This window comes from Haemaphysalis longicornis, unplaced genomic scaffold, assembly GCF_048455015.1.
Source record: "Haemaphysalis longicornis isolate Haplotype H1 unplaced genomic scaffold, Haemaphysalis longicornis Haplotype H1 scaffold_1, whole genome shotgun sequence".
In the NCBI taxonomy this organism is placed as follows: domain Eukaryota; kingdom Metazoa; phylum Arthropoda; class Arachnida; order Ixodida; family Ixodidae; genus Haemaphysalis; species Haemaphysalis longicornis.
Window position 1 is genome coordinate 449,929,254 of NW_027526203.1, and position 25,499 is coordinate 449,954,752.

Here is a 25,499-nt window from a genome sequence, read left to right on the forward strand (position 1 = left end):
CCGGCCGCGGCGGCCGCTTTTCTAATTGAGGCGAAAAGCAAAAACGCCCGTGTGTACGAGATTTCGACGCACGTTAAAGATCCCCAGGCGGTCAAAATTAATCCCGAGCACTCCACTACGGCGCGCCTCATCGCCTGCGTTGCGTCGGCGCGTTAAACCCTACAATCAATCAATCAAAGGATTTTGCGCTCCTGCGTGCGCGAGATTAAATGACCAGATTGGGTCCGCCCCCCCTTCAGCCTTTCTCCCGCTGTTTTCAGGAACGCACCAATCACGAAAATCCGTAGCACTGAAATTGACGCCCACACACTCACAATTAGAAATGCGCTTTTCCTCTCCCACAGGTCAGAGTCAGGTTGACTTCGGTGGTGCAATCTTCCTAAGGTCTTCGACCTTAGGACCGCCCGAGGTTGAAGCGACAGGAGGACGCCTGGGCCCCGTCGGTAACCCGGCACCGGGCATTCGCTGAACAGCGGCGTTTGGGACAAGCCACAAAGGGTTCCCACAATGCGCGTCTCGCCGCCGAAGAAGACAGACACACTTAGCCTGCCGCCAAACGGGCGGCACCGCGCGACGCTTTGTCACCACCTCGGTTTGACTTTCTCGGTCATTGTGTCTGCCCTCGCCGGCGGGCTCTTGGGTGACCGTGAATTCGCCGACAGCGGCTTGTGTCCAGCAGCAGAGTCAGTCCCCGCCGCATCATTGTGCACAAAGCCGGGTCGCTTCCCGTCAATGGGGGGGGGGGAACCGGACGACAGAAGGCTTGGGTGGCCGAATTCGATAATATTGAGGACGATCTTCGTAACACCGTATGCCAATCGTAAGAGCACGTATATATAAACGTTCCTGAAGGGATTTTCTTAACATCCATCACCGCAGTGGTTGCAAAGGCCTACGTAGAGTTCTCGATGTCCCCTAGTGAATGGTCTTGGTTTACAGAATCACCCCTATAAGCGCATGGGCAACAAATTTGGGGATTTGTCGCAGGGGAGCGACTTCTCCTCACCAATGCGAGTGGGAGTGGGTGAGGGGGGTGGACGATGCCTCCGCTCATCTGTCTGTCTGTTTACTCATTGCATCACAGTCCTTCAACACGTTGGTGAGGAGCGGGACGGGCCTGCTATGGACGGCGGAGTCGGGACGCCAATAAGCATTCAGCAACCTCACGCAGGCATAGGTCATCTCTAGATTGTGAAGAAAGAGTCACAATGATTGTGGTGATGCTTGTTTCTTAGTTTCTTCTTATCGGGTCAACCATGTCCTACCACAAAAAAAGGTGCTTACATGCTTTTATCATGGCATATATACCCTGGTATTCTGAATCCTTCCTCCACTCGAGCCTCCAGTGGAGGCGGTCCTTGAAATTTATTTCTCCATGCATAATAATTGGGGAATCCTCCTTTTCAGCCGAGTGGAGGGAGCAAATGAAGTGGAGGAGGGACTCACAATACAGCCCCTAGTATGCATGCGCGCAACTTTCTTCTATTGAACGTTTATGGAAATATTCATTCATTCATTCATTCATTCATTCATTCATTCATTCATTCATTCATTCATTCATTCATTCATTTCCTTCATTCAACATGTTGTATATGCCTGGCTCCAAGCTAAAATTTCTGCGTACGTGCATAGGACGACACGTCGTCATTATCATTATCACCATCGTGTAATAATGACGCACCGTTGCCCCTCGACTCCTTTTACCCCGCATTCGGCCGGATGCACCACACAAGGAGGGGGATCACCGCGAGAATGAGAAATCTTTTTGTGTGTAGATTGGCTAAAATCGATCGATCGATCGATCGATCGATTTATTGATTGATTGATTGATTGATTGATTGATTGATTGATTGATTGATTGATTGATTTATTGTAGCTTCCACCTGGGAAGTTCATTGACAAGCGAATCAGCAAACAGTGCATGGGGAAGGGAAGGCCCCATGTGCTGAAGGCCCGTGGGAACCTGCTTTAGTTTGAGACGAAAGCAGCGGGGCGAGAGAAGGGAAAGGGCGCAGACCTATAGGGAGTAACTCTTTTCTTCCTCTTCGAACCGTGGTCTGGCGGTGGTGGCCGAGGTGCGGCGGCTGCCGTTTTCGGGCGGGCCGGCCCTCGGGCGTGTTTGGGCGAACCCGTTTTCTGGCTCAGTGTGTCAGTAGGGGAGAGCGGACCGGGGCGGCATCGGGATCGGCCAGTGGCGTCTCGGCGGCCACGATGAGCAGCGGTCGACGGATCCGGCCCGAGCGGCCCGCCGGCGCGCAGCGACGCAACGTGCAGAAGCTCACGTGGAGGGACTCGCACTGGCTCCAGGGCTTCTCCGGCGTGCACGAGGGAGAAGAGCGCGCCAGCCTGAGCGACATGGGCGCCGGCGCGGCGCTGCGCCGCGTGCTCCTGCTCTGCGAGCGGCAGCAGCAGCGCGAGGCGGCCGCGCTCATCTCGCGCCTCGCGCCGGCCGCCTTCCGCGCGCTTCTGGCCGAGCTGCCGGTCGAGCTCCTCATGGACCAGCTGCCGGGCTCGCTGCCGCCCCTCGAGGCCCTGTACGCCAGGGCCGCCTTCCTCGAGGACCCTTCCGCACTGCAGCTGCTCAAGACGGACGCCCTGGTGCTGCGCATGGTGCGCCTGTTCGCGCTGCAGCACGACGCCGACCGCGAGGGCACGCCCTGGCTCGGACCGCCGCAGATGCTCGCATCGTGCAAGAAGCTGCTCAAGGTGCGTGTCTCGCATGCGCACGGGGTTCAGCGCCACGCTAGCCTGCTTGGGCGCTGGGCCCCCATCGCCCGGGGAGCTTGCAGCGAACTACGGGCCCCTCCTTGGTTCAAGGAACTCCTAACTAGGTCTCGCTAACACTGTCGTTAATCGCTGTCAGTACGCGGGAGCTCATACGCCATTCGCTGTACGTTGATTTGCACATCGAATAGCGGCTTTCGTGCTCTCCAGCCGACCCTGGCTGACCTGCATGACTAGCATTGACAAAAAAAAAAAAAAAAAAAGACGCAGCTTGCGCTAGTGGTGCAAGGGTGGAGAATGAGCAGAGCTGACGGCCCCTCTCCCTTCTTCGGAGACCCCGCTGTTGCACCTCACATGAATTTCCGAACTTGCCGCTGAAAGCACTCCATGACTGGTAGGCCCGGATCGTTTCATCTGCAGGCTTCCACATGTCCCCAAAGCGGACCGCGTTAACACGCACCAGAACGCGCGGCAACCGGCTTCGCGAACTCGGTGTCTGTAGCGCGAACTCGCCGTCTGTGCTCCCCTTTCAGGCGCGAACGCACGTGAACGGGCGAGGAGAACAGCACGCGAGAGATCACGCCACGAACGCTGGGCAGAGTGTTCTGGAAGGTCTAGCACCTGGCCGACGCCGGCGCTCCTCACGAGGGGCACGCTCACGTGGGCTGGTATTTCTGGGGGGATTTTTTTCTGGTAACGCTGGACGGCGGAACGAATAGCTTATACAGCGCTGCTGTTGAAATGGCCCTTCCCAGGACAAAGAAGCTGAAAAGGTCTATGTAACTCGGTGCTGAGGAAGGCTTGTTTTTCAAGCAAATATCCTAGCGCGTGCATACGTGTGCCTAAGAGAGGGAGTCAAGTACATGTCATGGTTCCCTTTCTCAAGCTGTGGGGGAGAAGGAAGGAGGCGAAATGAGGAAGCGCCGGGCGACGAAGGCAACAGGGTGGGCAGCGTCAGTGTATGTTATTTGCTGAGTGTCGCCGGCGACGCGCGTTGACGGACGGCTTGCTGTCGGGGTGAAGGCTATCGTATGTCGGTGCGCTTGCCGTTGCCCGTTCTCCGTAGCGTCGTTAGCGAAGCAACGCCTGCTCGCTAAGATGTATTAGTTGTCGCGTGCTGTCGTACTCGTGAGAGGGACAAGCAATGCCATTTCAGCGCGCTGTGCATCCAAGTCTGCTAGACAGCTACTACCTACCATTTGCCTGCGCGTGAGGTAGCAGGAGCTAGCAGCGCACTCGACTGCGCACTTACGTAACGCAGTGTGAGGGAGATAAGTTTTAAAGCGAAGCTTTCTTTGGCTCTCCTCCCGATTTTCTCTGGGCTGCTGCTGCTGTTGCTTTTGCTCCTTTCCGGGTGCGCCGCAGTGTTTTATCTCGCACCAGATAATGCTGGCCGCCGTGTGTTCCGCGCCCGCGGGGTCGGAGAAGCGATTTTCGGTAGGGCGCCCGGGGAAGCGCCCAAAAAAGCGCGGGACTCCAGGGTCCCGCGCTTTACTTTTTTTTTGATGTGGTGAAAAGCGAGATCATGATTGAGGAGCAGGGTCAAACGTAACTGCGCTCACACCAAAGGATATCGCTCCTTCCTTTGCTCAAACTACACTGCTGAAGTGGTTGGAAAGGTTACCTTCCTTTGTGCGCCAACATCAGATGCGCTGTGGTCCTCTTGAAGGGTATCTGAATGGAACGTGTGCATGTTCTGTTTATCGTTAAGTACATCATCGTCTCTTTAAGCAAAGGCAAAGACGGTCCTATTCCTGACAAAAGTGATGTAGAATTACTGCACACGCGTGCACACACGCAATGATGTACTCAAATGCCTACGGAATTTACTTGGTTCCCGTCTGAAAACTCCAAATGTTATCGATATAGCCTATATTTCCCTTATACATTTACGGGGCACCTAGCTTGTGGTTAATGGGTATCTGAATGGAACGTGTGCATGTTCTGTTTATCGTTAAGTACATCATCGTCTCTTTAAGCAAAGGCAAAGACGGTCGTATTCCTGACAAAAGTGATGTAGAATTACTGCACACGCGTGCACACATGCAATGATGTACTCAAATGCCTACGGAATTTGCTTGGTTCCCGTCTGAAAACTCCAAATGTTATCGATATAGCCTAATCCGTTATACATTTACGGGGCACCTAGCTTGTGGTTAATGGGTATCTCTGTGGCGTTATGCCAACCTTTAGGCGTTATGCCAATCTTTAGGCAGTCCATGAAGGAGTTTTATGGGGCCACGAGCCATTGTGCTGCTGTTTTACCTGAGGTCGTAGTTTTGGTTGCCAGCCGTAGTGGCACGTTCTGTGATAGAGGCAAAGGCGAGAATGCTCCTGCAGACTTCGCCGCTCGTGAAGAACACAAGTTGGCATTAATTTTACATCCTTAGTCCATGGACTAAGGATTTAAAATTAAGGCCAACCTCAAATCCCATTATTTCCGTAGCGCAGTAAAATCTAAACTTTGATTCCAAATGCTTAAAAATTCTTTCCCGACTCAGGGCTGTTTGTCGTTGTTCCGTCGGCGTTCGGTAACCGTTGGTGCCTGTAACCGCATTCTTAGCGGCGCCAAGCGAGCCCCCCCTCCCTTATACGAAAAAGCCGGTGTTTTTATTCTCCAGACCATTTAGAGGCTTTTGGTGCGCTGAGATATTTTAGCACCAGTACATGAACCCAGAACACCCCCAGCGGCCACAACGGCATAGTACAGTCCAAAGTTGAGAGAAACACAGCTCGCCTTCGACCGCAAACCGTCATCCGAATTTTTATGAGGCGAGAAACATGGCGTTGTCCACATCAGGTGATTGGAAAAATCTACGTGTCGAGCTCCATTACCGAACTAAAAAAAAGATAAACCGTGCCAGGAAAAGGCGTCGAACCGCGAGTGGCGCGTCGAAAGGCAAGTGACTGAACAAGTACTAATATATACTGACGTGACAGAGAATACTGCGTTTGAGAAATATGACAGAAAATGGGCCAAGAGGAGAGCAGCAGTTCAAGACGATCGCGCTCCCCTTCGTGGCTCCAAAGAGCGTGCTTTGAAAGCGCCCTGAGAGAGATAGAGAGAGAAGGCTCTTTATTAGATGAGAAAGCCGACATGTTTGGCGGAATATCGACACCGACATGCTACTCGGCGGGGGAAGGGGGAGGGGGAAAGAAAAGGCCCCATAGATGACAGGGCAGAAGAAAGAGAAGGAATAAAAGAAGACAGAAAAATAAAAAATGACGTTCAGTTTGTGAATAGCGGGATTAAAAAGTCTGTCTTCTAAATATTAGATTACTGCAATCACGCCAATCTCGTCCAGGTAGTCGAACAACGACTCCAGTACTTTGCGTTGAGCTGGTGGAGATGGCCACGGACCAAGAAGTACTTTCAAGCTAATTGGTCCTGGGCTGAGACGCTCTATTTTCTGCACAAGACTGCACCTTGCGTGTATGTATGCGGAGCATTCTAGCAGCAGATGCTTCACGGTTTCCGGAGACCCGCAGTTGTCGCAGTAAGGGTTTGTAGTGACACCAAGTCGAAGAAGGTATGACTTCGTAAGCGCTGCGTTGAGACGAAGTCGGTGGTATAACGTCTCTAATCGGCGCGGAAGTACCTCTGGCAGCCTCATCCTGAGCTCAGGGTCTATGTAGCGTAGGAAGGCATGGTGGTGATCTGCATGGAAGGGGCCAGAGATGGTTCTGTCCCAATAAGATGAGCGCCTTCACCATAGTTGTAGCAGCACGCTTAGTGAAAAAATGCGCAATGTGAGGAAAGCGTCCTGTTCCTTGTGCAAGATGCGAAAAATGACTAACAAACAAACAAACACCAAACGAGCGCGCAGCCCGGGATAATTACAATACTTTCGAATTAAAGCACGTAGACACCTAGACACCCTCAAGCACCCGCCGCTGTGGCTCAGTGGCTAAGGCGTCGTGCTGCTGAGCAGGAGGACGCGGGTTCGAGATCGGGCCGCGGCGGCTGCTTTTCTGATGGGGACTAAAAGCAAAAATGCCCGTGTGTGCGATATTTCGGCGCACATTAAAGATCCCCAGGTGGTCAGAATTAATCCGGAACCCACCATTACGGCGTGCCTCATTGCCTGTGTACCGTCGGTGCGTTAAACCCAGCAATCTCACTTAAGTTCACCAGACTTAGTTATTTTTTCCTTCATCTGGGATTGGGAATAACCGTGCACGGTTACGTTTATCCGCTTCGTTCCTCCTCTCCCCCTATCGCCGCGTGTTAGGGGCAGAGACAGGCGATTCGAGCTGCTCACCTTATACGGCAGTCGGCGTGATTAATGTCTCGTTAGGCCGGGTTCAGACTGTTGCCGGAGCTGTCGTAATAACTGTAAAGAATGACGTTATTTCACATCTCAGTCAACCGAACTTCGTGACATGCCGTTTTTTTTTACGTCCATAGATCCCGATATGGCCTTTGCGTCGATAGTCTGAACATAGCCTTAAAGCATCAACGTAGCGTCACATGTGCGACGAGGTACCAAATGAAAGATGCTGGTTACTGCATATGTGTACGCAACAAAGTAAGACGAATATTAGTGTTTAGTACTAGTTTCCAGTCATTAAATATATAAATGGTAGTGTAGCCAAGCTAATTAGCAATCAATTCCGCGCATTTATTCACTATTATGCTGAGCAAATCTGCCTTTTTTTTTTTCCTTCAAGTTTTATTCAGGCACCCGACTCTGCGCTGAAAACTAGTCGTGCCCCATAAAACAGTACAACGAAGGCCGTTAAGAAGGCGCTTTCACTGGGGTCGCGGCGCAATGTCGATGCGCTTCGTGAGGAACGCCTTCGCCGAACGAGCGGTATTGTCATCACGTGCATGCGCTGGAGCGAGAGCTGCGCGCGCTCGTGTTTTTCGTTACGAGGCTTATTGCCTCGGCAATGACGGGCAGCTATTTTTAGTGCCCTGGCGTATACTGCTGTGAGAAACAGGAGTAGCGGCGGAATGACGTTGTCGACGACGAGAAGGGCGGGCCTGCTCCGAACTAAAAGGGCTCCTTTGTTTTGTTTACAGCTTCATTCAGGGGATAGAATATCGACCGCATAGTTATGCGGGAGATACTGGTGTGTTTAGCGGGGAGCCCGTGTGCAGGGTACGGTTGCACCCACCGTAGCTTCCTTAGCGATTGACGTCAGCGCCCGTTTAAACGAACGCGAGCCTATATTGTTCATGAACCTCCCACATTCCATTCTTGCAGCCCCAAGCCTCTCTTGAAAATAATGTTGTACTCGTGATACTTCATACGGTTCCTGCACCGAAAAACTAATTGGTTCAACTCTTAATTACCGCCGCCGTGGCTAAGTAGCGATGGCGTTGCACTAATGGGCTCAAGGTCGCGGGTTCGACACCCGGTGTTTGGGGCATGAATTGACTTGGATTGTGTGATGACACGCGTGTAGTGCTTTGCCACTTTTATCGGGCGCGCGCTTTTATTCACGTCTGTGTAGGTGAAGTGAGTGGGTGAAGTGAGTGAGTGAGTGAGTGAGTGAGTGAGTGAGTGAGTGAGTGAGTGAGTGAGTGAGTGAGTGAGTGAGTGAGTGAGTGAGTGAGTGAGTGAGTGAGTGAGTGAGTGAGTGAGTGAGTGAGTGAGTGAGTGAGTGAGTGAGTGAGTGAGTGAGTGAGTGAGTGAGTGAGTGAGTGAGTGAGTGAGTGAGTGAGTGAGTGAGTGAGTGAGTGAGTGAGTGAGTGAGTGAGTGAGTGAGTGAGTGAGTGAGTGAGTGAGTGAGTGAGTGAGTGAGTGAGTGAGTGAGTGAGTGAGTGAGTGAGTGAGTGAGTGAGTGAGTGAGTGAGTGAGTGAGTGAGTGAGTGAGTGAGTGAGTGAGTGAGTGAGTGAGTGAGTGAGTGAGTGAGGGCTGTTTTGCGTTGCGTTACTCTGTGTTGTGTGGTGCAAACCGGGACTAGCCTTCTAGATACAGCCGTATAATGTTAAGCCTGTATCAGTGTCGCCTAACACCGTATTCATTAGCGTTCAATCCTTCACTGCAGCTCGGTGTAGAACTGCAGCCTTGTAAATTAGTGACCACATCACTTCCAGGTTCTGGGCTAGCTGGCACACTAATTTGGGCAAATTTTACGGTTTCTGCGCAGCGACTCGGGGGAGAAAAGGTAGGTTCCTTGCTTTATCGCCGAGTGCGTATACCTGGCTCCAGCGAAAACATTTTGCGCGTGCAATAATACGTAGGTCATGAAGTACCCCGACGTCAGCTTTTCCGCACTCAACGTATAACCTCCGGTTGAGGCGTAGCGGGTATACAGCACTATATTGACGGTGTTGACTGTTGAGGAGTTGTGATGATCCATCCGTTTGTTATGAACGTCACTTATGCCTTTTGAATGTTGAGGAGGAAGGGTCCATTTTAAAGTATGATGTATCCCTTGCTTTAAACTAAAATTTCTCACTACTCACGTGCGTCGCAAAGCATCGTCATGGCCATCACAATGACCTCCTCATCCTCAGTACCAGGGGCGTGCCTCGCTCACCTCAAAAGTCAAGGCGCCGAATGGTGCGCGGGGTCAAGGTCACGCTCTCAAGAGGCAGTCACCCCGAACGAGGGGCGGAACCATGATACTGCCCGTCACGAGAGACACTGATTTACAAGAATACGTAATTATACGCCATTGTCGCTCTTTTGAGCGGCGGATTACCCCTCTCGGACAGTGACAGTTGCAGGCTATCATCTAACCGACTGGCGACCCGAATCAGACCCGCTCCTCGCTGGCGTGAGGACAGCACTGGGGAGGCGTACTCGGGTTCATGCTTTTTAAGACTCTACTGCACCTGCCATCATTATCTGTGTTCTTTGAGACTGATTCATCAAAACAAAAGAATTCGCCCCTTCTCCCCTTTTTTCTTTACAGCGACGCCGTACATGCTTCAGTTTCCCCATTGGATAAATCGGTGTACACAGAAAATGTTTTGAACTCGAGCTTGTGTATTGCGTTTCCTTTTTTGAAGGACCCCTTGTGGGACAATTTTACCGGTGTTTTTCTCGTCCAGCTTGGAAGGCTTGCGGAGCGGCCCTTTTGCCGGTGTCTTTCATGTCAAAGGACGCGCACATCACCGGTTGCCGTTTTATGCATGCATAGGAGGGTGGGTGGACGTACACGCGAAGCAAGGCTTCAAGCTCTTCCCAACGCCATGCCCGTTGGGCTGGTGGGAGTTTTAACGTGGAGGTCTCGCGGCCCAATGCGACCTGACTGCTGTCCTCCGTGGTCGAGTGGTTTGGGGTGGTGAGAAATAGTCAGTAAGATGCCAACGGCGCGGGAGGGAAACGTACAGACTCATGTTTGTCTTTTTGCATAAAGCACCAGTCCTTCCAATTTTCATCCAGCTGATTGGCTAGCAAGTATCTTGGAAGGAAGTGGAAGGGCACGGAGTATATATATATATATATTTTTACGTGGCGTAAGGCGCATTTGAAGTACAGCAATGTTGTCGCCCTAAAAATGTAAGCGGAACGTGTTTTGGGTCGTTCGCTTCCAAATGAGGCGACACTGGCCCGCGGTGACTTTGGGACGGGCGGGACGTGAATAACAGCGCGCGTATAACGGCGTTGACCTCTGGCCGCTGTAGCTGGGACGGTGTCCTTCCGCCAGCCCCGCATCTTGGGCTGCGTGTTCGCAAACAACGCGCACGCACACACGCCGGCAACTGCTCCCCATGCAGCTCCTGTCGCCAGCCACGCCGGGGTCACAAGAGGAATGCGCTGACCGCCGACCTTACGAACTCCCCGCGTATACGACGATGTATGCATTCAGCTCGCAACGAGGGCTCGCGACGCTCGGCGCTTGTAGCTTGGATAACGGAAAAACGGGAAACCCGGAAGAATCGCGGTACCTTACGCCTGCGCAGTTTTTTTTTTTGTGTGTTTGTCTGTATTGTGGGTGCGTGCGTATATACGTGCGTGATCTTTTTCTCTCTTCCGCATCTCGTACGTTTTTCTTATATAGGGAGCTCTGCAATGTAAAGAGAACTCGAATGTAATGCTGTCTTCTCTGTAAACTTGTATCTTCAAGAGAAAGAAGTCTACGTAGTTTTTAATTAAGAATGCTTACAGCGTCACCTGTCCTCCCAGGCCCAACCACAAGCCCAGTGTGCTAGACGGAAGCAAATAAATCAATAACTGTTACTGATGTTTCTCTTACGCCAATGAGTGCCGAGAACCAGATGTATACAATGTTAACGGCGGCAATGCGAGAGGTTATCGCTCCCCAAGCGTCCATGACACGGGCGGGCCCACTTTAACAGTGCTATCGATTGCTCAACGTCGTGCTCGCGCTCGCTAGCGTTCCGGCACGCCAGCGTGCCGGGGACAGATAACGGTTCTTTGGGCGAAAAGATTCGGAGCAAAAAGACAAGAGGCTTCGCCCCTTTGGCGTTGTCATCCCTATATACACTATGTCTTCTGTATCGAGTGGCGTCGGAAAACATTAGCAGGGCCAAAGAGTCAAGGATCGGAACAAACAAAGGCAGAGAATAAAGATGGGAAGCTGTGAACAATACAATAAAAAATGGGACGGCGAAAGCCTGACGTATCTGACGTCAGTATCGAAGCCATAAAAAAGTGCAAAACACCTGGAAGTTCGACACAATGCATCGGTCTATTTCTGCCGTTATAGGACTTTTCGCAGCGTGACCAACGTTTTAGTTAGGGTTCTATAGCCTCTGCGTTATTTCAAAGAGCAGCGACAATAGCGTACACCGCAAGTTACCCCCCGGCATCAACTTAGCCGTCAGCACGTGATCCGGTCGTTAGGCTCCCTGGAGGGCGGAACAGAACTTCTCGATTATGGCAACTGCTTCACAAGGCGTCTACTACGCCCGCATGCCGTTACCGTTATCGCCAGCCGAACCATTAGCTGAAGCGTTTCGACCACCAGGAATAGCCACGCGTGGGTTGACGGACCCGAAGCTCGATTTATCGGGCGTGGTTGCTACAGCCGTGAGATGGAAGCAGCGCTTTCTCTACTCCTTACGCTGCAGTTAAGTTCGACTTGTATTTTGGGGAATCGTTCTATATTTGGAATATATCGAAGTATCCGAGTTAGATGTTATCGGAAACGGGACTATGGACTATAAGAACACATTGTAGGCTCTTCCACAGAGCCTGCGATCTTTAGAAACGAAACCGAGACTAGGTTCATGCTCGTAAGTCACTGCTGAGCGCACAGCCTTCTCATGAAAAGGATGTACGAGAGAGCCAGTAAGTTTATAATTTTGTGGTTGTACTGATAACTGGCTTTCTGAACTGACGGCATAGCCAGGTCTGAAATTGTAGGGGCGCAGTTTCGACGCAGTTACTCCTTCTTCCTCTGCCGGGGTTGTTCCGCTCTAAGTATGCAGAAACTTTATAATACACCAGGGGCTTTCGCCAAGGTCCTCATTTAGAGCCACGTGTGTACGCGAAAACGTCGCCATATAATTAAAGCAACAACGCGGGGTGACTGATCACCGTTCTCAGCTCGGCCGTCGCTCACCGATGATTAAGTGGCCCGTTTTGATTGGGCCACATTCGCGCGGACACTCCGCCAAGTGCCCCCCGCGTAGATCGTTGCATCGCTTAAGTGGAGGGCTCACCCGCGAGCCTTTTTGAGTGTTGCGAGCGCGCTCGGAGCGTCGGCGCTGCTACTTTCTCCATCGTTATCCCTTGGCGCGCATGCAGGAGTCGAGAATGGCGACGCCCAGGGGGCTTTTATTACAAAGGTGTGTAGCAGTGTAGCCGGGCGCGATCGTGCGACCTGCGTGTTCTATTATATGCGCGGGTGCAACACCGTGCGGCCACCACTGGATGCAGGAAAGTGAACGGACGCCCGGCCCCCGATGCATTCGTCGATATCGAGGTGTAGCCACGGCGGGAAATAAACGAGAGAAGAGGGAAACGCGCGCGCGCACCGCGCCCGTCCCGCACGCTTCCTCGATTCCGGCGCTGCCAAGGCGCAGCAGCAGCAGCCGCGGCGGATTTCCTTGTTCCCTTTTGTTTTGCGGACCCCGTAGGCTGTCCAAATTTAGTCATGGCATTCTGTCGCGCGGCGCATATAGCGCTCCCCGCAGCGGGCGTGCGATGCGGCCTTGTTAGAGCAGCGCAGGCGCGTACGCTACACGACTTGCCGGGACGAGTAATTAAGTCCCAGTTTGAATGCGCCGCGAGGCATTGTGGAAACGCGGCTGCGATCCGACGTGCCGTTGGCATAGTAGTCCACAAGTGTGCGCGTGAAATGTGTGCTGAGTTCATTTTCCCTCTAATGACGCAGCTAAAATAAGTGCTCCGTGCCGTCCGCCCAAGCACCGCGCAAGGGCTGCAACCGTTCGCGCGTTTGCAGTGTGTTTGCAGCTGCTTCGAATCCACATTTGAAGTCCAACCAGCCAGGTTTGAGCTTCTGGGCTTTGAGCTTCGTAACAGAACAAGATTTATTTAGATCAATTGGGATTACGTGCACAAGAGTTCTCGTATTTCTCCTCCAATTCTACGTCCACTAGAAAGCCAGAAATAGAACCCCGAACCTGTGCTCAACAATAGACCGCTTTAGCGATGATCCACTGCAGCAGGCAGTTTATTCAGTTCCAGTAAGATACATATTCACACCGCATGCAGCGAGGCAGTGCCGCCATAAAAGCATCTTTGGCGTCGCCGCTTCTCAAAGGGAGCGGCCGGCGACGAAAACAACGTGATACCCGCTGACTCCGCTAACCGAAGACGCGCAGCGGCACCACGCGAGAGAAAGACTGTGAGTGCGCGCAGTTGCGCAATTTTACCACGGAAAGGAACAGTTGCTGCAAGTCGATTCGAGTAAAAGCAATAAACCCATGCTTCTCCACACATCCAACGGAAAACAAGCATGGGGTTACGGGAACTGGGCCAAAATGTTCTCCGGCAACCTGTCTCGCCCTCAATGAAACCATAAATATGATTTGTGTTTTTCCGCTTCATTTATTCGCTTAACAAACGGATATCCTCTTTCGGTGTGTTTATCTTATAAAGAAGGACATATTTTCTGCCGTCTCCTTCCTGTATTTCTTCTCTCTAACCACCATGCACCATTCACTGCACGTATTTTGCATGTGTCATCAATGTGGCATGTTTCGTGTGGAGGAGGGCGGGGGGGGGGGGGGGGGGGGTGAGGGAGTCCAGCCACAAAAGAAAGCCCTCTCCCCTCAGCAAAACCCCAGGGTGCCAACGAGTGTCCCACACAAGCACTCGCGTGCCTGGACAAAGACAGTACGCAGCGTATTGTTCCTCTTAAATTGCCCTTAAATAAGCACGCAGGCTGGGGTATAAAAACATAATTCCCCTGTTGTGGAGTAACGCTGTCTAATACCGGCACTTTTATACTCGATTCCCCCCCCCCCTCCCCCCCACAAAAAAATGCACGTATCTCGAAGCAACCGCCAATAAGAAAGGAAAGGGATACGGATTAACACGTTGCCAAAAAAAAAAAAAAAACCCTCCGGTTTCACAGGTGCACGTTCACAGTCATCTCGTCGCCCCTTGTTTTAACGTTGCACGCTGTGGCACGGGTGAGAAGGGTGAGGGTGGAAAGAGGAGGCGATGATGAGAAGTGAATAACTGCTCTGGCCAATGGCTCTTTCTGCCGACTGTGGCATCGACAGAGGGTCGCTCGGGGAGGGGGAATTTTAGATCTAGTGCCCTGGCTGGATGTATGTGCCTTTCAGTATGAAATGTTGGGTGCATGCATTTGGGGATGGGTCAGGCGATGATATGACTTCTTACTGATGATCTGATGCACCACTCTGAATCAGGGTTTCCAGATGGGCCTGTCCCGAGTCTCTACAAGAGGAGCCTGCCCGCAGAGCAGCGCGCTAGGCGGTTGACTTGCCAGTGCGGTGGCCTTCGATTAGTTCGGCTGCCGTATTGTATGAGCCTGTTGCCTCTACAGTGCCAAGCTATGGCTAGGATGCAGGCATTAGTGGACCCCGCGCGGATAACGCAATGTGAAAGCCAGCTTACAAAGACCAAGTTGATACTGATACAGGGACTTCATTTTTGGGTATAAGATGGCTTATACGGCCCCTGAAGAAGGGTCTTCTCAACTTCTCAACAATGCATTGTTGTTGAGGAGTGAAGCCGACATTAAGGCGACTGGCGTAAGCTATGTCAGCGTACAAAGTCAAGCTTACAGCGGCAAGGTCCCAGGGCCTTGATATTTTGGTGTAATATAGCTTATGCTGGTACTAAAAATATGTCTTCGTAGCAATGCATATGTGTGTAAAGGTGAAGTCATCTTAAGAAGATCGGTGGAAGCTTGTTCTTTGTAATGTGACTTTCCCGAATTGCGTGTTGCACAGTGAAGCCTACCCATTGAAGAAAAACGTGATGCCAACGGGGCCCGATAAACCGCGACGCCAGTGCAATCGTCGATGGCGTGCCGATACTAGTGTGGCGTCCGACGAGCGTGCCCGCGAGACGGCATGTAAGCGACGAGCGAGAACCGACGATGCACATCGTGAGCTAGAGATTGCTGCAAAAGCACCTTCGGCGCCAAAGTGCCAACTTGGAAGAGTTCAAAGGCGTGCACGCCAGGTTCCAAGCAGACTTTCGCCATCTTCATCTCGGCTCGAACTGCAACGTGTACGACAGACGGTGGTTCTATATCCACCTGACCTCAGACATAAAAGTTCGATGCACACTCGCCCGGTGAGCCCTGCGTTAACACCCCCCCCAACGCACGCAGCTTTGCTGGACAACCGCCTTCACAGAGTGAAATGCGCGGTGAGTTTTCCTTCATTGTTGAAGTAGCGAGGAAAAAAATTTGCTGATATAAACCATGGCGTGCTTCGAAGATTCTCATTAATTTGGCCTTTCCGCGTTTTCTTGCGGATCGCTGCTGGTACGGAGTGGTGATGCATGCTTATTGCCGCTTCCGTGCAGCAGCCGAACATTGAGGAGCCGAATAATAGCATGTTTTGTTTTCTATGCGTTTCGTGCGCTTCGCACATATGTACCCCGTGAACACGACAGGCGCCCACGCCGTATACTCACACTTAGCGGAGCATCTACGCTAGCAGCGTGAGGCCGTCACCGCTACGGGCCGATGTCGGGGGGGAATAGCCCCTCCGCAGACGCTGTCCGTGCGCAAAGTCACACGTTTGAGCTCAATAAAATATTGGCGCAGCTTGCACTAGTGGTGCAAGGCTGGAGAAACAGCAGAGCTGGCGGCCCCTCTCCCTCAGTCGGAAACCCGGCTGTTGAATCATCATCATCAGCAGCAGCATCAGCAGCAGCCCACTATGTCCAATGGAGGACGAAGGCCTCTCCCATCGACCTCCAACCGCTCCTGTCCCGCACCGCTCAGGTCCATTCTTCGCACATGAATTTCCCATTTCGTCCCTCCATCGAGTACTTGGCCTTCCTATTTTTCTTGACCCGCCTCTCGGTATACACTCTGTCACCCTGGTGGTCCACCGATTGCCATTTCGCCTAATTACGTGGTCAGCCCAAGTCCATTTCTTTTTCTTTATTTGAACTATGATATCTTCTACTCTAGTTTGTTCTCTGATCCAGGAAGCTCGTTTCCTGCCTCAAAGTGTTACTGCGATCATTATTCGTTCCATGGCCCGTTGAGCCTACCTTAGTTTGCCTTCAAGTTGTCTGGTAAGGCGCCAATTTTCCGCTCCCTATGTCATCGCCTCACATTTATTTCTGAACTTGCGCCGAACGTTCTCCACGACTGGCAGGCCCGGTTCGTTTCTTCCGCAGGCTTTCACGTCTCTCCCAAAGTGGACCGAGTTAGCACGCGCTAGAAGCCGCGGCCAAGTCCAAAGCCAACACCCGCAGTACGAACCAAAAGGAAATGATGTGCGCTCTGGAATGCCATGATAGCCCAATCGGATAGACGCCGGTTTCATAACGCGAAGGACCGAGGTTCAATTCCGACCACGGGAAGCGTTTTTATTTTCAATTAGCGTTACATGTTATTGTTCCTCGCCGCATGCTAACCCGCACTCCTCGGGCCCGTGGGGTAGCCGAGTGCTTAGTGGGTACATTTTACTAGCGCAAAAGACGGACCACACGAGTAAGAAAAACACAATGTAACAGCCAGCAAACAAGAGAGACTAAAGGGTTAACACACAAAAAAGGAGGAAGAACAGGGCCCAATGAACTAGAAAGCAACGAATTAAGGACGGAAAGTTGGGCTAGTTGGTTAGATGATAATGGGTACATTTTACTAGCGCAAAAGACGGACCACACGAGTAAGAAAAACACAGGTTGCTGGTTGCCGGTTTCATGGCGTAAAAGTTCCGGCATAGAGTTTCATACTAATATATACTAGAGGGAAATCTGGCGCCAGTGTCTAGGGGAGCACGCGCTTCAGCGAGCGTTCCGTCATGTAGCGTGCAGGCACGTTCCACTTGTCCTTGGCATGTCCCATGAACAGGCTGACAAGTTGCCTCTGGCTGCAAAAAAGCAACAATATTACTGCAGAAGGTTCATCATATTTGTTTTGCTATTGTAAAATTGAACCTCCAAAAAGATTAATTTGTCAGTGTTTTTAGAAGCTTCACGCACGATGAACAATAATAACATGTTACCCTTTTTTGCTGATTTTGGCTTCGAGACAAAACAGCAGCCAAATGGCTAGCTAAGCCAAGTAGGCGAGGAATGTCGCTAGCAGCAATGGCGCCACCCTCGGCGGCCCGCGACTACAGCGAGATTTCCCTCTAGTATACATAAGTATGAAACTCTATGTGTTCCGGAACCTTTTTAATTGTTTTTGGTGTGACGGACGGATTTGTTTCGGCCTAAACAGCTCTGAGCTCTTCTGTTAAAAAGTCCGTGCTAGAAAACAAACAAACAAACAAACAAACAAACAAACAAAAAACAAGAGCATGTGTCTAGAATTCATTTTCTTAGTGTCAAGTACCTCGTATAATGAGTGAAACTAACACAACTATTCAAGGTGTACCACGCCTTGCTGTGTTGTGCAAATTTCAATTCATAGAGGCTGCCGCAATCTTGAAAAACGCTTTCCGTGAAAACAAAACGGTGTGAATGAAATGTGGGGACCCCGCACATCGTGACTGCTCAAACGGGCAACTGATAATGCTACAATCGCGTGGGATTTCGAGCATGCTAATTATTCATTCGGCAGGATGCGATGATCGTCTGTGAGCGTGATTGGAGCAAGAACAATAGTGACCGGCCTGTTTGCATAGCGCCCGTAAAGTGAATGGATCAGGCTGGGTTATCGCGGCGGGTTCAGTCAACCGAGCGTTCTTTTGCGCAATATTACTCCAACAATGTATACCCTTGAAAACTAACGGAAAGCCCCAGACAAAAGACACGCGAAAACTCGCACGTGAAGTATATGCATATCACTTGCAGCTACGCGCAGATAACAATGTTACCACAGGCTCCGTAAGGAAACTATCGATATGCTTTCTTGCTTCCCATGAATGGTCGATGAGAGCTGGCCATTGTCCTCGACGTGAACCCCTATCAGCAAGATGACACGATCCGAGGGCGTGAAAATTGAGCCTATGCCCCACGTGCTACCTGCGACTTTCATGAATCACCGACAAATCGCTGTCGCAAGTCAGAACACTCGTATAGAGTGCTGACAAAGGGGCGGCGCGCCCGCACAAGGGAAAGGGTGTTGATACCATACCAGGACAAACGTAAAGCCCATCATCGAGCCACGTGATTTGGTATCGCTTGAAGCGTTTCTTTCTTCTGCATTACCAGACTGCATGCTGATACAGGATGCCGCGCTTTCACGCTAAATTCCTGGGCCGACAGACGTCAACTTGATAAGGTTACACTTGCGTCGCAAAAATTGCTCTATACACATTTCGGCTGCCTTCCTGCTCTATCGATTTTGGCAATCAAAGCTTACGCAATGTCCTTCGATTAATTTTTCAACAAGTAAATTTGTTCAAGTCACGTGGGCAACATGATGCAGGAATGCCATCTCGAAATTCTGCGCGAACATGTCTGGGACAATTCTAGCGTTCAAGTAACCCGCCTTACGTCGCATCAGGAAACGATGGACGTATGTCCAGAGATTGCAGAGATCAATACCCAAAGCTGATAACAAGGAAAGACGAGGAAATGCAATTTTTTTTTCGAGAAGTTCAATGACTATAAGGTCGTCAAGATGGTTCAGAAAATAAGAAAGCTGGAATTCACAGTTTTAGCATTTTATAAGCTCCGATATACCTAAGCAACCGACGATTATTCTGCATGCAGTGAGGTCGAGTGCCGAGGTTTCTTATTCCAGTGCGGATGATACAAATATCACCGACATACGATGATGTGTTTAAATCGTCTCAAGTATATGTTAACAATCCGATAAACACACTGTTGCATAATTGATTGACTGAATAAATATTTATTGAAGCGAGCAAACAGTGTTGTTACGTTCATTGCCGCGTGGAAGGTGTGCTCATTCCGGGACACCATGGCATCTGCTAGCAGTCATCGTACTCTGCACGAAGGTGCACTGCCCAGGGAAGCCCTCCATTGCTTGATAAATACAAACTTTTTGCCTGCGCAGCTGGACGAACTTGCTATAAAAGTCAGACATAACTTCAACCTCAATATGCCAGCCACGTGACAGGAAAAACAGCGACCAAAATAAGGTATTTTTATTTTTATGTAAGGGTACCCAGCCGATTAATCGATCATTTGTTCTCTTAAAAGTCTGCCGATAAAGTGCTAATAGTTCAAATCGACACCTTTTATGCCGTGCGTTTGCTTCCAGACACTTGTTGAAGTGCTCGTTGTATACGTAGGTACGGGAGAAGGGGAGTTACAATCGGCTAAAAAAAGGATGGCAAAAGTGACGCCGATAAGCTGGTCTTCGCTGGTCTTCGTGTCCCTTGTTCTATCTGTCCTAGTCTTACGCTGCGCAAAAATTCAGCATGAATGCCGATAAGCCTGTCGGGATTCTCCAAGGCAGGATTGACATATAAAAACAGCTTGAACACGTTGACAGCCATGAAATGCACGCATAAACCCCCATCAACAGCCGACTGCTCGCCATCAGCAAAAACCCTGTTGACCCGTATGACTCACTCAGGCCAAATTTTTTCTCGTCCCATTCAAGACTGGTCCGGCGAGCGACATGCCCTTCGGCACGTTAGGTAAATATGCGCCGTCAGGCTACCCTATTGTTACGGATAGTCAATATCCGCATCCGCTGCCCAAGACGCGCGTTTAGCTCGCTTCTGTATCGGCCGGTGATTCACTCGGGATGAGCAGCTACCGTGGCGGATTCCCGCTCATTTGGCAGCTGACAAGCGTAGATGGCCGATAAGCGTGCACGCGGCTGCAGTAGGCGCTCGTTTCTGGCCCCGAACGAGCCCGGCCGGGCGAGACAAAGGCGTTCCCGATCGCTCCGCGTGACTTAAAAATGGCCACAGGCGAGCGGCGGTGCTCTGATCTGCTATGCGGGCCGGTCACGTTCAAACTTGCGTGCAGCGGTATTCGGGCGTCTTACTGCGCCGGCTCGAGGACGCACTGTGAGGAGATTCGGGCGTGTTAGTGCGAATTGCTGTTCAATTTCACGTTTGAGCGCATCCCTTCGCTACAGGAGTGGCGAAATGAAATACTGCCAATGTGGCCAACCAGCTTTCCGATCACCTTGATGATCATGCAGTCTGTTCGCGGAAGTCAGGAGTATCGTACCCCGCTGTAAGCACAAAAACTTTGGGATGCCTTTCAGGTCAAAGAAGAACTCGTCCTTACAGGCGACACTGGGCATCGTTTGGTAACCAGGAGTTTGTCTTTATTATTATTCTCATACTTCACTGGGTTTTATAAAAGAACGTTTTAGCTGCTCTGCCGAATCACCCAGTGCTCGCTGCACTGGCGGCCTGCTCGTTCCACGGGGGCTCTCAATTTAGAGACGGACACACAACGCTATCACGCGAAAGACGTGCAGCAGCATACCATGCAATAAGCTGTGATGCGACTTCACAAATGATTTGCCTCAACGGTGAGCATTATAAGGATCATATGTTGGACATCCCTCATAGACATCCAATTGAAGAAAGTGCGGTCGCGAGCTTACGTCGTCATGAAAGAGCGGGCCATGGTCAGATAGTTTCGCCAGTGGAATATATCGAAAGTACCCAGTATCGAAGACCTGCGAGGCACTGTTTCGACCCGGGTACGTGTAGTGTCCTTTCATGTCGGCGCCTGTCGAACTTCCTTGAGCCGCGATGCGCGCAACTATCGGGTACATAACCTGGTTGAAAACGCTTAAAGCGCTCGGGATGCTTATCAGCGAACGGCTGTTTTCGCGCCAGTAGCCGGCCCCGTTTTTTTTTTAGCCTTGTAGGAAACCCTTCAGGCATGCCGGTGGTCGTGCAGCTCATTAGGCGCCCGCCCTGGGACACCGTTAATCGAGCGTGCTTGGGCGGCCTTTTGTTCGACTGCGGGATGCATTACAGTAATTGTCGAGCTTCGAGCACAAAGCTCCGGAAGAGCGCGTTACGCACGCGCGGTCAGACGTGAATCCCTGCCCTGGCCGCCGGCGCAATTGATTGCCAAGAAGGAAACGCGCGTGAAGCCGTATTTCTTGGGAACAGCGTTCGTGATGTAAGATCGTTCATCCCCGCAAACTCGCACGGATGATCTCGGCGAGGCCCTGACACAATTCACGTAACACTGCATGCGCTGCTTCAGGATGCGGCGAAAGAGCGCTCGTGTGCCAGCGCGAGAACACCGGTTCACACTTGTGGTAAAGCGGAGGGGCGGGTTCATCCTCGGAGCGCCCCAACGCGACTGGCATAGCGTCAAGACTTCTTGGGGAAAGCAACCGTACGCAAAATGTTGACAACAATGTTGCGCTTATAAAAGCCTCGGACCAATCAGAATTCAATCGCCCCGCGATTAATGGGAACTGCATGCGTTGCAATCACCCACTTGCCATCAGATGCGAGTTAACTTCCTTAGACAATGGCGAAAGGGAAGGCGCGTTTTGATGGCTCGGAACGTCTTTCGATTGGTCGACCGGCTTCTCTATTCGAGAGAAATTATTCGCACTCGGCATGAGCTGGCGGCGTTCGTTGCTGATCTATTCACAAAAAGTGATCACCTGCCCAACTGGTTCGCGTTCCCGAATCATTGCGAATTCCGTTTCTGCTCATTTATTTATGCGTATAACATTCTTCAGGGACCTCAGTTTTGGCGCACCGCAAATTAGTGTTCTTAAACAAATGCCTATGTACGATGAGTGATTTGCGGTCATCATGCATCGATAAGACTGATGTCGTGTTTGGAGCGGGCTGACATCCACGCTACGAACAGAGCGTATGCGCTGGCAGATAGCGCAACGCTGGTCTCTGGGTCGTTAGAGGGTCGCTCTCCGAGTCCGGCCCGTCCCGGCCTCCTTTTCGGGGACCGCCTTGGTCGTTGCCTCCGGTCACAGCGACTCATTACGTGTCTGACCCCCGCCCAGCCGGCTGCAGCATTCTGCCGCGCTCGCATTCGTCTCTGTGTGTGCGCAAGCGCGTGTGTGCGCTCTCCGGCTGACTCAAGCGTCGTTCCCTGCAGCGCTTGGCGATGCTGGATTTGCCCAGTGAAAAAGGTCGCCCAGTTTCGGCGCGAAAGGTGGCCGCGATACGACGCTCGCGCTGATGTCATCGCTCTGTCCGTGTACTCAAGGGGTGAGGTTTACGCAGACCGAATTGAACCAGGAAAAGACGAGTGTGTGCTAAATAGTGGCTCCTCGCAAATAGGCGCCATCGAAGGGGCGTGCTCGGAAAATTTGTAGCCGGCGGGCATAGCAGCCGTAGGGGGGTGGGGGGGGGGTGGATGCTAATTAAAACCTGTAAAAGCCACAAGGCTGATTTAATAGTAATTATTTTCCGAATTACTGCTCCCATTTGGGTTGGGTGTCGATAGCAGGTCAGGACGAATGAGAGCGAAGCAGAAAGCAGCTAGTGGACAGCGGGTACGTGCAAGCGACGGCGGCCAAGAGCTTCGTCGAGCATGGTCGAGCTGACAGCTGGCTGCCTCGCTGACGAGGAAGGATGCACTACCCGCCGCCGCACAGGATGTGCGCTGCCGTGTCACGCGCGAGCGAAAAGAATGGGAGAGCGCAAAATGACGTGCATCATCAGCATGTGGATGGGATCACGCGAAGGCGACCGCGTGAGAACAGCGGCTGATATCGGTCAGGCAGCGCGGCGTATCGCTTTACTGAGTACCGTGCGGAGCGCGCTGTTTCCGGGCTCCCAGCTGGCCGACGTCGTCAGGTCCGCACCAGTTTGGAAGCCAATCATCACGCTGTGCTTCCTTCTTTCTTCATTAATACGCGAACCGGCTGCGGTAAGGCCGTGGGAAATCTCTGAAGACAAACTATACTTGCCAATTTGGCAAAATCCCAATCGGCATCGATTTCAGCCCCTTCTTGCGGTTGGGTTATCGTGCAGACAGGCAAACAGACAAACTCATCGTTTGGATTTTTTTTTTCCCCTCGGAACTTTCTTTGAAACTTTTCGCCCGAAAACCTGCAAGTTCACCAAGAAGGCTGCACTCCATAGCATACTGTATTTCCAGTACTAAGGCGTGCCCCAACTGGCGATGCTTCTACCGGAACCAACGACAACAATAGAGAAGCTGCATTTCTGCATCTCGAACATCGTATCTAAATAGACGGCGTAGAGACCGATCCTATCTTTCCGTGAAAACATTGAATTATTTTAATACAATCTCCCTGAACATCGGTTGCTCCTAACAATCACAGCGCGAAAGACGGGACACAAGAATAACCACAGGACAGGCGCTGTCCTGTGGTCTGTCCCGTCTTTCGCGCTGTGATTATTTATGGACACCTGTCCTACATCGGTTGCTCCGCTTGCTTGTGATAGCTGCTGACCCTCGGCGTTTTTTTTTTCTCCTCCGCTCATGACGGGCGCGGGGTTCCTCACGCAACTACAGCCTGCGCACAAGCCGCGCGAGCCCGTTTTCGAATTTCCACGGCCCCTCACGTGGCCGTTCCCAAACGTCCACGCTAGGTGGGGGGCCGAAGCGCTTGACTGTGTCGCCGACAGTGACTCTTCCGTTGTGGTGTCATAGTAAGCAATGTAGTTTGTGTATGAAGGCTGTGATAGCATGACAATACATCGCAAACCAGCGTGACGTCACTCTGCGGTAATTGGTGCGGCGACCGCCAACGCCGCATGTTTCCTCTTCAGACGCCCATTATAGGACAGAACTTCCGTCAAATGGCTAACTAATGGTCAGATAGTCAAACACGGGTTGAACTGCACTGCGCAGCCACAAATAAGACTTCACCGGCCGAATTCTCTTCGGTGTCCTTTTAACCCTACAGCTTCTTCAGTGTTTATGTGTTTTTTCTTTTGTGTGCGTGTGTGTGCGTGGCCTGAAAACGGCTGTCGTGAGTCCTGTGTGAAAATGCAGCTGCCCCCCGATAAAGACACGGGCACGTCCAACCCATTCGGTCACCCGCGATAGCTGGACACGCAGGCCCGGGCCGCTCCGCGGCGCACTCCAAGGGCGTCGCTCATTTTCCTCGCCGTGGCTGGAAAGCAAAACCAGTCCTGGCGCCAAAAGTGATCCCCCTGCAGATGGCCCGGCGCGCGCCTACCATATACGAATTGGGTTAGATATCAATTAAGGCGGCCGGCACCTGGCCGCCGCGTGGGGCGAAACTAGAACCGAGAACTCGCCCGCTTATTCACGGTTAAACGTTTCTTTGTTCACGGCCGATTGAAACGGCGAACGCCCTCGGAAGGCGGTCCTTTGTATACGTCGCTATCGCTGTCCGCGCTGACGGCGCCCGCTTTGAAGTTCGCGCGCCCTTTGTTGCGCGCGCTGGATTCATGGGCGTCTTTCCAAGAGCGTCCGAGCATGCGCAGCGGCGCCTCGCACGAGCTTCACCATGTGCGGCCACGGTGAAGCTCATGCGCCGGTATCCGCTATTTTTGACCGGGCACGGCGAGTTTGCTGCCGGGGAGAAAGTGTTGTACCACCGGGATGCCATTGTTGGTCCCACCTGTTCACCTGGCCTATTTCAGCTCACTTTGTTGCCTTGAAGGCATCCAAAACAATAGTCGTGCACCGTTCATGAGAGCTTCATTTATCCTACCCGTTGAATTAATATTTAGAGAAACGAGAACTACCCGCCGCGGTGGCTCAGTGGCAAGGCGTTGCGCTGCTGAGCACGAGGCCGCGGGTTCGATTCCCGGCCGCGGCGGACGCTCATCTGATGGAGGCGAAAAGCAAAAACGTCGTGTGTACGAGATCCGGTGGCCAATTTTAATCCGGAGCCCTCCACTACGGCGCGCCTTATCGCCTGCGTTGCGTCGGCGCGATAAACCCTACAATCAATCAACTGAGAAACGAGAAATAAAAATGGCAGCATCTCCACTCCGTAGATGATGTCGAAGGTGCGGAGTACGGGGTCTCGGGATGACATCCAAGATGCGCCCCGAGTGACATCCGATTTGCGCCCCGACCGTCATTCGACTTCAGCCGTGAGTTGCACCTTGAGTAATCCCTAAATTAAACTGCAACTCACGACTCAAATCGAATTTCGCTTCATTTTCACTTGATGGGGGTGTGCGCACGGATGGACGCGGGCGGGCTTCGGGAGGTCCTAAGGTACTCCGCACCGTTACAGGCCAGGGAGTAAGAACCTCGGGTATTAATTCACGGTCGTAGCCAATGGGTAAGGCTACTGACGCTAACTCAGTCTGGTCTATCAGACACAGGCTCGAATCCTGCCGGTGCCTGTGTGATTTTTTGCGATTGTGAATGCTATGTGCACGGGC

The 25,499-nt window shown here is 51.8% G+C and overlaps 1 protein-coding gene across 1 annotated transcript in view; it reads left to right on the forward strand.

Annotated features, from left to right (window-relative positions):
• Positions 1-2,189: 2,189 nt before the first annotated feature.
• The window catches only part of LOC144155989 (uncharacterized), a 60,872-nt gene continuing 37,562 nt past the window's right edge, over positions 2,190-25,499 (forward strand). Inside the window, exon 1 of the mRNA XM_077687741.1 lies at positions 2,190-2,706. Within this exon, the coding sequence (XP_077543867.1) occupies positions 2,212-2,706 (495 nt within the window). The 5' untranslated portion in view covers positions 2,190-2,211. The remainder of the gene's footprint in view (positions 2,707-25,499) is intronic.